The sequence below is a fragment of the Sander vitreus genome, chromosome 17 (genome assembly GCF_031162955.1).
Source record: "Sander vitreus isolate 19-12246 chromosome 17, sanVit1, whole genome shotgun sequence".
NCBI lineage: Eukaryota > Metazoa > Chordata > Actinopteri > Perciformes > Percidae > Sander > Sander vitreus.
Window position 1 is genome coordinate 31,533,970 of NC_135871.1, and position 13,207 is coordinate 31,547,176.

General features: G+C 42.5%; 1 protein-coding gene across 1 annotated transcript in view; it reads right to left on the minus strand.

Annotated features, from left to right (window-relative positions):
- The window catches only part of phf21b (PHD finger protein 21B), a 114,688-nt gene that overhangs the window by 12,290 nt on the left and 89,191 nt on the right, over positions 1 to 13,207 (minus strand). Inside the window, exon 5 of the mRNA XM_078273468.1 lies at positions 2,801 to 2,893. Coding sequence (XP_078129594.1) covers positions 2,801 to 2,893 — 93 coding nt within the window. The remainder of the gene's footprint in view (positions 1 to 2,800; positions 2,894 to 13,207) is intronic.

Sequence of the window (13,207 nt, forward strand, 5' to 3'; positions counted from 1 at the left end):
GGGTATGGTGAAGGGTATGTGATGATGGGGGGGTATGGTGAAGGGTATGTGATGATGGGGGGGTATGGTGAAGGGTATGTGATGATGTGGGGGTATGGTGAAGGGTATGTGATGATGTGGGGGTATGGTGAAGGGTATGTGATGATGTAGGGGGTATGGTGAAGGGTATGTGATGATGGGGGGGCCAAGGGATCTTTATCAGGATCATAGTATCCTGGATTCATGAAATAACTGGCCTTTAGAAATACTAATCTGCCTGCCTCTATGGGAATCTAACATAGGGGTGTACTGACTTTAGTTGCCAGGGTTTAGACATTAATGGCTGTGTGTTGAGTTATTTTGAGGGGACAGCACATTTACACTCTTATACAAGCTGTACACTTCATACTTTACATTGGAGCAAAGTGTAATTTCTTCAGTGTTGTCCCATTAAAAGATATAATGATATATTTACTAAAATGTGAGGGGTGTACTCACTTTTGTGAGATACTGTATGTGCGCCTGCTCTACCCACTGAACCAACCCGGCCACACACTACAATAAGTTTAAGTTGAGCAGTGGTGGAAGAAGTATAACACCACGCTGTATATCATATCAGGTTTTTCCCGCCATTATAAGATTTAGTTAGCAGCACCTGAGCTGAATGAATGTCACGAAAACACATCTCTCAGATCTAATGTTTGTAGTCGGATCTGCTCTAGCTTTTCCAACGTTTTGGAACACATATGGTGGTAATAACGGTCCAAAATGATGTAAAAAAAGAGACGCAAAACTACCACTAAGAGACACAAACCGAATACAAAGAGACGCCAAATGACCACACAGACCCAAAACAACACCAAAGGAAACCAAAATGACCAAAAAGAGACTCAAAACTACCACAAAGGGACACGTGATCGACCGATACTGTTTTTAAGGCTGATACAGATTATCAGTAGATAATGAAACTAATATTTGGAATATTTGGTATGCATTTACAGTGACAATTTTAAGTCAAAATGTAGATTTTGGAACGTTACAAGACTCAGTGGAGAGTGAAGCCGGAGCAGAGGGACAGACACAGAGCTGTAGCGCAGCCAAAGTACAACACTTTTTAATTAACTAACGTTATCGGTTATCAGGCAAATGAAACACTGATACAAATAATGTGTAAACTGCCAAAAAATGTCCCATCACCTGAGCAAAACCCTACAAAGAGACACAACATGTATTTCTTTTTATTGAAAAAGGAAGGACGCCTAAAGCCCTCGCCAAACACGCACACCTAAGTCTTCCACAAAGCCAGGAAAACACACCACACTCGTGGTCGCTGATGTGTGTCAGCCAGACGTGAGCGGGCTGCTGATGCTTCCTGTTGTCCAATCAGAGGACGGAGAGTCATATCTGTCTGACACACATCCCATCATGTCTGACTCGGAGGCTGATGTGTGTTTGTGCCGACACCTGCTGGGCGTCTGACAACACTGCAGCCACAAACACAACCTCGCCACAAAAAGATTGTACTTATAATACTATTACTTTGATTATCTTTAACGTAAGGAGTTATATACAAGTTATATAATCTTATGAAAGGACAATACAAATGTTAGACCTTTGTGAACAAAACTCAAGACTTTCTAAAGAAATGTAAGACTTTTAAGCAAAGGGGGTGAGATCTTTAACGATCTATGGAGGTCCTGGGACATGTATGCATGTATTTAAAAAAAGAGACAAAAACATCCCAAAAATGGTCGAAAAAGCTCAGTCCTCAATGCAGAGGCCGCGGGTTCGACTCCAACCTGCAGCCCTTTGCTGCATGTCATCCCCCCCTCTCTCTCCCCTTTCATGTCTAAGCTGTACTGTCACAAAGGCCTAAAATGATCTTAGAAACATTAAAAAAAGGAACAAAAACTTTGGGAAAAGCGCAGTTTTGGAACCCCCCCTATAAATTATGCCTATGCTTTTAAGGCCTTATATTTTGAATATTATATTTAAGACATTTTTTACACTGAGTGACTTAATTAGTTCAACTTTGTGAGGGTCAGAGGTGGAAAGAGTACAAACATATTCTACTTAAGTAAAAGTACTATTACTTTGATTAACTTTTACTTACTGTAAGTACAACAAGGCCGGTCTGCTCGGTTCTTTCAGGGAATGATTATAAAGATTTATAAAGAATATGTTGAGGTGATTTCCTCTCTAACTGGGACTGATTGGTGGGATTGTTGTGGACCAAGTACACACTGTGTGTGTGTGTGTGTGTGTGTGTGTGTGTGTGTGTGTGTGTGTGTCTGTCTGTCTGTATGTGTTTCTGTGTGTGTATATGTGTGTGTGTGTGTGTGTGTGTGTGTGTGTGTGTGTGTGTGTGTGTGTGTGTGTGTGTGTGTGTGTGTGTGTGTGTGTGTGTGTGTGTGTGTGTGTGTGTGTGTGTGTGTGTGTGTGTGTGTGTGTCTGTGTGTGTGTGTGTGTGTGTCTGTGTGTGTGTGTGTCTGTGTCTGTGTGTGTGTTTGTGTGTGTCTGTCTGTCTCTGTGTGTGTGTGTGTGTGTACATACACTGGTAAGAGATAATGAGGTTTAACCATGTATCAGCTGATTTAAATATCTCACGTTACTGTATTGTGTCAACAGTTAACTTCAGTTAATATTGGATGAGGAGTTTTCTTTTGCGGGGTGGAAATGTTCCTAAAACCAGTTCCTTCCTGAGACTATTTAGCAGAGCCAGCTGCGTCTGGAGCTCAGCGCCGCCCACGACAACTGTGATTGGTTTAAAGAAAAGCAAACAACCCAGAGAGTTTAGTTCCCCGGAGTGTGATGAAGGTACCTGAGGTAGCACAGTGGCTGCTTGTCCTGCCAGCCGGTGCAGGGAGCTGACTTGAGGCACCTTGATGGGCACAGCAGTGAGAGTTCCCAGCATCTGAAACGCACACAAACGCAACACAGAAATAAATCCTCAGACTTTTTATTCATACAAACAGGTCATTACAGAAAACATGCACCAGGGCTGCAACTACATAACTGTACTATCTTCTCTATCCATATTATCATGACTACTCAATGTCAATGGCTACGTTCAGACTGCAGGCAAAAGTGGCCCAAATCTGATTTTTCTGGGGTCCATTGACCAGATCAGACTTCAGAAGTAGTGTGAACACTCAAATCTTGCCCAGATCTGATTTTCTCAAATCAGATTTAGACCCCTTCCATATGTGGTCCTGAATCAGACCCAGGTCTGACTGTTTTCAATGCGGCCGCAGTGTGAACAACCAAGCCTTTTACGTCAATCTACATCGACATTTGTCACAATAATGCTCCGGTGGGAGTCAGCCCGAGACACAGACGGTAACATTAAAAACCTGACTAACCCTACAGAATGGAGAACAGTGATGGAGCAAGTCACTGGAGGGAGAGGGAGGGGTTAGACCTCATTAGTGTATACCTCATCGTTAATGTTACGGCTGCCATTACACAACCATTTTTAAATAAAAGCCAAAATGCTTCCTTCCTCCATAACCTCCCTAACTTTAGGGCAGCAGTGTGCTGCGTCTGATGTCATTGTTTGGTCTTTTGCGCATGCGGGTCAGTTTGAACCCGCCATGGTGATGGAGCAGTGGATATGACACATACCTTTGGTGTGGGAGATCTGGGTTTGATTCCCACTGTGATACATCAACCAATGTGTGCCTGAGCAAGACACTTAACCCCTAGTTGCTCCAGAGGCGTGCCTCTGATATACAATTATTATAACACTGGAATCTGATATAGGCCACATCTTATGAGTTGCCTTGTTGCTGGAATCTGCTACGTGAATAAAGCTGCCTCACCTCGCCAAAACACAACAGAGACGTGTCTTTTCTTGGTTATAGTTCTTTAAATCCAGAGGCTTTAATATCAGTCTTTTTAAGATGGCTTTACAGTGCAGAGGGCTTTCCTCTGAGACGTTAATTCGTGCGAACGGCCGGCTGTAATGAGGATCTCCACCCTCAGCTTTAAATCACAGTCAGCTGATGAAACTGTGTGACACTACTACTTCATCCTCAGGGAATCTGAAATAAACCCCGAGTGTTTGACAGAGTTTAAACCTCTGATAAGTCCGAGAACATTCTCCTGCCTTTTCTTTCCCCTTCACCTTGTTGTTTGGTATTAAAATAACATTACATGCATTTAGACACAGCTCATTCACAACGCAGCAGCTCAACCTGTCTTCAACCTAGAGCTGGGCGATATGGAGAAAATCAAATATCACGATATTTTTGACCAAATACCCCTGATATCGATACCGCGATACGATATTGTAGTGTTGACTGTTGGTGCTTTCACAAAATATTTACACAATGACATTTTTGATAAATTATCATCAGTAATGTGGATATAATGACTAAGTGGGTAAAGGTAAATAATAGAACAGCTACAACAGTCTAGTGAGTTCAGAAAATGACATCACTTTACTGTAACGCAGCCTTTAAAACCAGGAAAAGACACTTATGCCATATTACGATATTAAGATATCCAAAATATTCTCATATCACATTATCTATATAATATTGATATATTGCCCAGCTCTACTAAACCTCCCCAAGTTCTCTCACACTACACCGCTCCTCCGCTCTCTTCACTGGTTACCAGTTGCTGCCCGCGTCCGCTTCCAGACACTAGTACTCTCCTACAGTACACTAGTACTCTCATACAGTACACTAGTACTTGCATACAGGGCCACGAACGGATCAGCCCCAGCATACATCCAGGACATGGTAAAACCCTATACCCCAACCCCCCCACTCCGCTCTGCATCAGCCAACCTGCTTGCTGCCCCCTCACCAGCTCCTTCCTGAGACTATTTAGCAGAGGCACCATGGCTCCGTCTGGAGCTTAGCCCCGCCCACAATGATTGTGATTGGTTTAAAGAAATGCCAATAAACCAGAGCACGTTTTCCTCCCATCCAGGAATGCTGTGTGGACTAGACAGACCTTCCTCCGCAGCGCTGTGGAGGAAGGTCTGAAACTAACACAAGACTTCGGTGTTCGGGTCCCAGAAGTACTACTTAGGGAGGCCGTTTTTTTTAACAATAGGGCTGAAACTAATGATTATTTTTATCATTGATTAATGTGTGGAGTATTTTCTGGATGAATGGATTAGTTGTCTGGTCTCTGAAATGTCAGATAATGGTGGAAAATGTGGATCAGTGTTTCCCAAAAAGCCCAAGATGACGTCCTCAAATGCCTCGTTTGTCATTTCTGATGACTAAAAATGGATGATTATAATGTGACGCATGACACAAGCAAATGACAAATCAAAAGATTTGAATGAATATGATATGAATGAAGTCTTGAAGGCGCTTTGTGTTGCAGCTGACAAAGCTGTGTGTGTTTTACAACACGCTGCAGATCAGCTGACATCATCTGCAGCTTCACTCAAGGTCAGAGCGGCGTAGACGTTAACGGCTGACCGCCACATAAACTACGGCAGAGCGTAGAGGACAAACAACAGCAGAGAAGGTGACACAAATGCTAATCAGAGGGGAAACTGAAATGAATAAGATTGTTCTGAGTGGTTTTTTTCCGCAGTGCTGGAACAAGTATTCAGATCCTCATCATGTCAGCTGACTTGTAGTCGTTATATTGTTGGCTAGTTTACTTTAGAATAAAACATCAGATTTATAAACTACATGTGTTCTGTGGTCAGTAATCTGAATGTGTAAAGTAACTAGTAACTAAAGTAACTAGTAACTAAAGCTGGAACAGATGAATGTAGCGGAGTAACTAAAGTAACTAGTAACTAAAGCTGTAACAGATGAATGTAGTGGAGTAACTAAAGTAACTAGTAACTAAAGCTGGAACAGATGAATGTAGTGGAGTAACTAAAGTAACTAGTAACTAAAGTAACTAGTAACTAAAGCTGGAACAGATGAATGTAGCGGAGTAACTAAAGTAACTAGTAACTAAAGTAACTAGTAACTAAAGCTGGAACAGATGAATGTAGCGGAGTAACTAAAGTAACTAGTAACTAAAGTAACTAGTAACTAAAGCTGGAACAGATGAATGTAGAGGAGTAACTAAAGTAACTAGTAACTAAAGTAACTAGTAACTAAAGCTGGAACAGATGAATGTAGTGGAGTAGAAGTAGAAAGTGGCATGAAAAGAAAAGACTCAAGTAAAGTACAAGTACCTCAACATCTGGACTGGAGTACAGTACTGGAGTACATGTACTTAGATATATAGATAGAGAGAGAGAGAGAGAGAGAGAGAGACAGAGGGGGGGGATGGAGGATGGATTAATAGATAGATAGATGAACTTTATTGATCCCAAACTGGAAAATTCAAGTCAATCAGCAAGTTACTATTATAGTATAGTTCCATTCTCCCACTGTATTTTTGGATGGACTGATGACAGGACGAGTACTATTAATCCCAGCGGGGAATGTTCCCGTCACAGCAGCTTAGAGCAAAACAACACAAAGAGAAAGAGCTCAATAACTCCCCCAAAACTTTGGACTCATCTCCCTCCTGCATCATATCTTCCTCACATGGATGCTTTCTGACCTGAGCAGAGCTGCTGCTGTATTTCCTCTGAAGCCTCCAGCTGTTTCCTGCCTCTCTCTCTCTCTCTCTCTCTCTCTCTCTCTCTCTGTCTCTCTCTGTCTCTCTCTCTCTCTCTCTCTCTCCGCTCTCCCTCTCTCTCTCTCTGTCTCTCTTCTCTCTCTCTCTCTGTCTCTGTGTGCTCTCTGCTCTCTCTCTCTCTCTCTCTCTGTCTCTGCTCTCTGTCTCTCTGTCTCTCTCTCTCTCTCTCTGTCTCTCTCTCTCTCTCTCTCTCTCTCTCTCTCTCTCTCTCTCTCTCTCTCTCTCTCTCTCTCTCTCTCTCTCTCTCTCTCTCTCTCTCTCTCTCTCTCCCTCTCTCTCTTTTATTTTTATTTCTACTTTACTTCTATTTTTTTTTGTCTCTCTGCTCTGGGACACTTTGGATTAACCGTTTAAAGGTTATCTTCAGTATTATAAGTGACTAATGTGGACAACAATCTTTGAAGGTGGGTCCAGTATTGAGAGAGAACGCTGTAACCAGCAGCTGTGAACCAGGCTGTAATGTAACCCCACAGGACTAATGTTCAGCATCAGTCAGCGTCACTAAATGTTCTGTTGTTGCTGCTGACAGACTCAGATTATTATTCTAAGTGTCTGACAACATTATGAAAGGATCCCTACAGAGATAGACCTTTTAGTTAAAGAGGAAGATCCTTTTAGTTTAACATGAAACAGCCCCAAAATCACCATCACCAAACCCACCAGACTCCATGTAAATAATCAGGACTTTTAGCGTGTATAGAGCCAGCATATCTCCACATGTAAATGGGTGAATTAAGGGTTTATTTCAACCAAACCAGAGTGGTGATTGTTGGAACAGTGGAAAGATGAACCAAGACGGCTTTTGATAGTTTTATTTAGTTTCTGTCCACTTCGAATGAAGTGTGTTTTACGATGATAAAAGTCCTGATTATTTACATGGAGTCTGGTGTAGGTTGGTGATGGTGATTTCGGGGCTGTCTCATGTTAAACTAAAAGGATCTTACTCTTTAACTAAAAGGTCTATCTCTGTAGGGATCCTTTCATAATGTTGTCAGACACTTAGAATAATAATCTGAGTCTGTCAGCAGCAACAACAGAACATTCAGTGGACGCTAACAGATGCTGAACATTTGCCCGTTAACGTTACATTGCAGCTTGTTTCTCTCTTAGTACTGGACTGTCAAAGATTGTTGTTCCCATCAGTCACTTAGACACAAAAAACATGGGAAATAGAGGCTAAAATAAATACAGAAACTATCCTTTACCAGTGAATGAACCGCAGATAATAATAATCTCTCAGCTGCTCGTCTCAGACAGAAAAGAAATCAGAAAAAAAGAAAGTTTTCTCCTCCCCCCTCTCTCTCTCTCTCTCTCTCTCTCTCTCTCTCTCTCTCTCTCTTTCCCTCCTCCTTTCTCCTTCTGTGTAAATCTCTCTGTTTCATTGTGCTGTGCTGCAGAGCGGCTCGACGAAGAGAGGAGGAGGCGGAGGCCCAGGCCTGTTCCCATGGCAACTGCAGAGATGAGAATTCTTGCAGTGCAAGGGCTTTCATTTTCGTAATTGCTTCCTCTTTTCTCTGAACCTAAGCACCTTCTCTTTAGGGGGTGCCCCCCCCCCTCCCCTCCTCCTCCTCCTCTCCGGCGTTGAGCAGCGAACACAACCTTGGACAACGGATTCCATCTTCTCACTGTCAGTCCTTATACCTACTGTTTATATCTAATGATCTCACTAGGGCTGACAGATTTGGAGGAAAACAATGTATTTGGGATTTTTCTGCCAGATATTGTGATAATGATTGGATTTGCAATTTCTAAAAAAAAAAAAAAAAAAAAGTTACATTTTCACTGTGAAACAGATAAAACATGTGATGGAGCATTATAACACGGGACACCATCACTACTGCTCTATATTCTGAGGATGAGAACATGGATATGAACTATGAACTGGCAGCAATAAGTGTTTTTTCTCTCAATAAGCGTGGATAACGTTTAAAGACTAGGGGCCTATTTCAACGATCTAAGCTCAAGGCGTGAAGATCCTGGTGCAGGTGTGTTTAGGGCGTGTCCAAATCCACTTTTGCTAGTCTGACGGCGGAAAAAAGGGTCCGTGCGCCGGGTGCATGTTTCTAAAGGGTTGACCTTAGTGTCTTCATTAATCAGAGGTGTGTTTTGGGCGTAACATGCAATCAACCAATCAGAGATCATCTCCCATTCCCTGTAAAAGCCAGGCGCGTTTGGACCTTGGAGCATTGCTGTTATGATGGAGGATTGGCACCGTAATATTTGTATTTGTAATCTTCTGCATGTGTGTGTGCTGCTGTGCGTCCCTGTGTGTGTAACAAGCATAGTGTGCACGTGCTGTGCATGAGCCTAGGAGCATTTTACTAATGCTCTGTTAAAATAACAATGAAATGCTGCGTTATTGACTTTAGACCAGGTTTTTGTTGGTCAATGGTGCCATCACTTCCCGCTGCCTCAAAATAGCAATACGCCCAGAATGCACCTGAACACACCTCCCTGTAAGACCAGCACGCCCAGAATGCACCTGAACACACCTCCCTGTAAGACCAGCACGCCCAGAATGCACCTGAACACACCTCCCTGTAAGACCAGCACGCCCAGAATGCACCTGAACACACCTCCCTGTAAGACCAGCACGCCCAGAATGCACCTGAACACACCTCCCTGTAAGACCAGCATGGGCCACAGATGGGCGCAGGTGCATTTGCTGTTTAAACGACGTGGGCGCTGGACGGGAAACTGACAACTGCGTCGGTCTTAAACTAGCAAAGACACTTGAGTCGGGCTTTACGCTGCGCCGGGTGGCCAGATAGGACCCAAATAGTTAAACACGGAGGTCTCTGCTGTGTTTATTTTCTGCTTTGATAGCGTCTTTAAAAAAAAACATGACACTAGAGAAGTATGGACATTGAGTAGTATTATTCTGTGAGAATGTTGATAATGGTGGTGATGATGAACATCATTATTATCATTATGGTTATCATCATTATTTAGGATATTGTTCACCTTATGGTGGCAATGTACTGTATACAAGTACTGACCCTTATGGGTATATGTAGGCATGTATGTATGTGTATATATTAGGGCTGTCAGCGTTAACGCGTTAATCGTGATACGATTAAGGGCCGACGCGATGTGATTAATTATTTTTAATCACATTAATCGCATGCCGGCATTTATTAATTTATTTTACACTTCACTCGGCTTTGCGTCGTGCCTAACAGCTACTATTTTGACCCTTTGCAGCACCGTTACTTATCATCAAGCTGCCACTTCCTCCTAACACATCCTGCTGCTGCAGGCTGCAGGCATGATGGAGAAAGACAGCAGTAATGAAATCCTGAATGGAGCTTTTTATTTTCCAAAACACCCGGACGGCTCGTAGACAAGTCGAAACCATATGCACGTTGTGTAAAGCCGAAGTAAAATATCACCGAAGCACGTCACGCTTGAGCTACCACCTACGGAGCTAAACATAGTAGTACAGCCGTAGCGGGCAGCGGCCGTAGCGGGCAGCGGCCGTAGCGGGCAGCGGCCGTAGCCGGCGTTTCTTTGCATTCATTTGATTCCCAATCAAGATCCTCTGGTAAGAACTGCTTTCCAATGTTAATATGGACTTAAAAACTGTTCTGAAATGCAAAATAATAGAATTTTAATACAAAATAAAATATGTGATTAATCGCGATTAAAAAAAATTAATCGTTTGACTAAATAAAAATAACGCAGATTAATCCATTCCATATTGAGGTTTGACCCGGAGCCGTTCTAGCCCCATTGGACTGTAAAATGAAGGAGGGAGACGAGGATGTTCTGCCTGGATCATTATTGGAACATGTACTTCCTGCCAACCCTGGCTACCGAAATCTGGTGCCACTGATATGTCTGCTCTTCTCTCTGCTGCTCTGAAACACAAACACCGCTGCACATGACGCTAGTTAACACTATACTCGACAGCAGCTAACGTTAGCCTACCGCTAGCTAGTTAACACTATACTCGACAGCAGCTAACGTTAGCCTACCGCTAGCTAGTTAACACTATACTCGACAGCAGCTAACGTTAGCCTACCGCTAGCTAGTTAACACTATACTCGACAGCAGCTAACGTTAGCCTACCGCTAGCAAGTTAACACTATACTTGACAGCAGCTAACGTTAGCCTACCGCTAGCCAGTTAACACTATACTCGACAGCAGCTAACGTTAGCCTACCGCTAGCTAGTTAACACTATACTCGACAGCAGCTAACGTTAGCCTACCGCTAGCTAGTTAACACTATACTTGACAGCAGCTAACGTTAGCCTACCGCTAGCTAGTAGCTGGATTAAACAGGGTTAAATGCTGACAGCTAACGCTAAACGGTGTAAAGTGTGACTGTGTTTTACTGTAGAGGATTCAACACCGGGATGTAACAATCTGCAGCTGCCGTCGGAGAAACAACACAGACGGTGCGTTCAATGAAACTGGTAAACTACAGCCTCGTGGTGCATTCAAAGTTATTGTTAAATGTCCTTTTCCCATCTGGTGGTTGTTTTTCTCATTCAACAGCTATTTACTAGTGAAATAAGTTATTGTTATTGTTATACATTATTATTAAACATGTAATGTTGACCATATGGCCTTAGCAATAAACAAGCCGTTCTTTAATGTCACCAACTGTTGTTTAGTACCTTTTTATTTTATTTTATTTTTTTACTTTCTTAAAAAGTATCGGTTCAGGCACCGTTAATTATGTATGCGATTAACAGTATGTAATTAATTAGATTACATTTTTTTATCGATTGACAGCCCTAATATATATATATATATATATATATATATATATATATATATATATATGTAGGTATGTAGGTAAGTGTATGCATGCAAACAAACTGTATGTATGCATGTATGTAAAAAGTTATCTGGGTAAGTGTATACCTTTTTTTCAGGGGGGCCTGATATAAGCTGAAGCTTCTGACCCTAGCCTTTGGTTACGACCAATACATTCATTCATTCATTCTTATTCTTAACCTTATTATGATAAAAAGGCACATAGTTTCAACAACAATTTAACCAAAAACACTCAGTTTTGTAACAATAAATAAAGTATACCAGCAGGTATTAGATCATTATTCAGGAAACTACAACAGAACAGTTACGTTTTTGCAACTGTGACAAACACACAAACCTTGTTTAAAATGCCAGATATTTAGTTTACAGTCTAGTCACAAAGTTTCTAAAACCACCAAAGAAAAAGTGTAGAAAGAAAACGATGCACAGGACATTTAGAGCATTTCTATTGGCTGGAACGCTGCCGCAATACAGACACACGACGTCATGTTTTTCTGACTTTAAAGAGGATTTAAAAGTGACAGATTGTAGATTTTTTTAAAGCCCAGTTCGGCTCTTGTGGTTTCTACATGTTCTATCTCCTGGGTTAAATATGAAGGCACACGCTGGATTACAGACACAAGTGTACACACTCTGTTTACAGGGATCAGACGGCTCTGCACACGTCACTGCTCTCTGTGGTAAAGAATATGGGAATCTGTTGTTCCTGCAGCCGCCAGCGGAGGGCGCCGCTAGAGGCCCGTCAGCCCTCTCCCTCGCTGTCTCTCTCTCTCTCCCTCCCTCTCTCTCTCTCTCTCTCTCTCTCTCTCTACCTCTCTCTCTCTCTCTACCTCTCTCTCCCTCTCTCTCTCTCTCTCTCTCTCTCTCCCTCTCTCTCTCTCTCTCTCTCCCTCTCTCTCCCTCTCTCTCTCTCTCTCTCTCTCTCTCTCTCTCTCTCTCTCCCTCTCTCTCTCTCTCTCTCCCCCTCTCTCTCTCTCTGTTTCATTCATGCTCCGAGCTGTGAGAGATGAACTCTGAATGATAATAAGGTGAAGCTGAGAGGAGAGTCAGGCTGCGTTTGCACCAACGATTATATCTTCAACGCTTCTGTGTTAGCAATCAGGACTCGTCTCTCGTCTCTATATAACATGGATTTAATAAGTACAAGAACTTTATGAGACAAGGCTAAAAACATAAATCTTTATAAAAGGAGCTGGAGTCCGGTAACGGTCCTGTTAATGCAATAAAGTTACAACCTACACTCTTAAGTTACTTCTTTTACTTACAATTGTTGACACACATTTCATGCATTTATAGTTGGAGGCAGCTGAAAACTGACATGTTGAAATACATAAGTCACTGACAGTCGCTATTAGAGGCCAACTTAAACTTAAACTAGTCTACGTTTGACGTACACATAGCTGGTGCAACCATAGACAGTAACATGAATGGACACAGCGACGCCACAGACTTCCACGGAGACCAGTGACGTCTCTTTCCCGGTGATGGCTGAGCGTTACTGAGCAGCCTCCAACTGAGCTTGAAGACGTAGATGTGACGTGAGCAACCTGTCTGAAAGTTGGAAGTCTTCTGGTAGCTGTGCCAAGAGAAATCTGTTCGTGGATTAATGTTACTTCATATGAATTCACTCGCCGCATATCGAAGTATTTCCAATCCATCAAAACGCTGATGAACTATGTTGTTCTGATACTTTCATGGACTCTCTATGGGCATCCCCCTTGACTGTATGCCTCCTGTGTGTGTGTGTTTTCTGTGTGTGTGTGTGTGTGTCTCTCTCAGAGTTCACTGAAGTGCTGAAACAATGCAGCTATAATGTCTGCACTCATG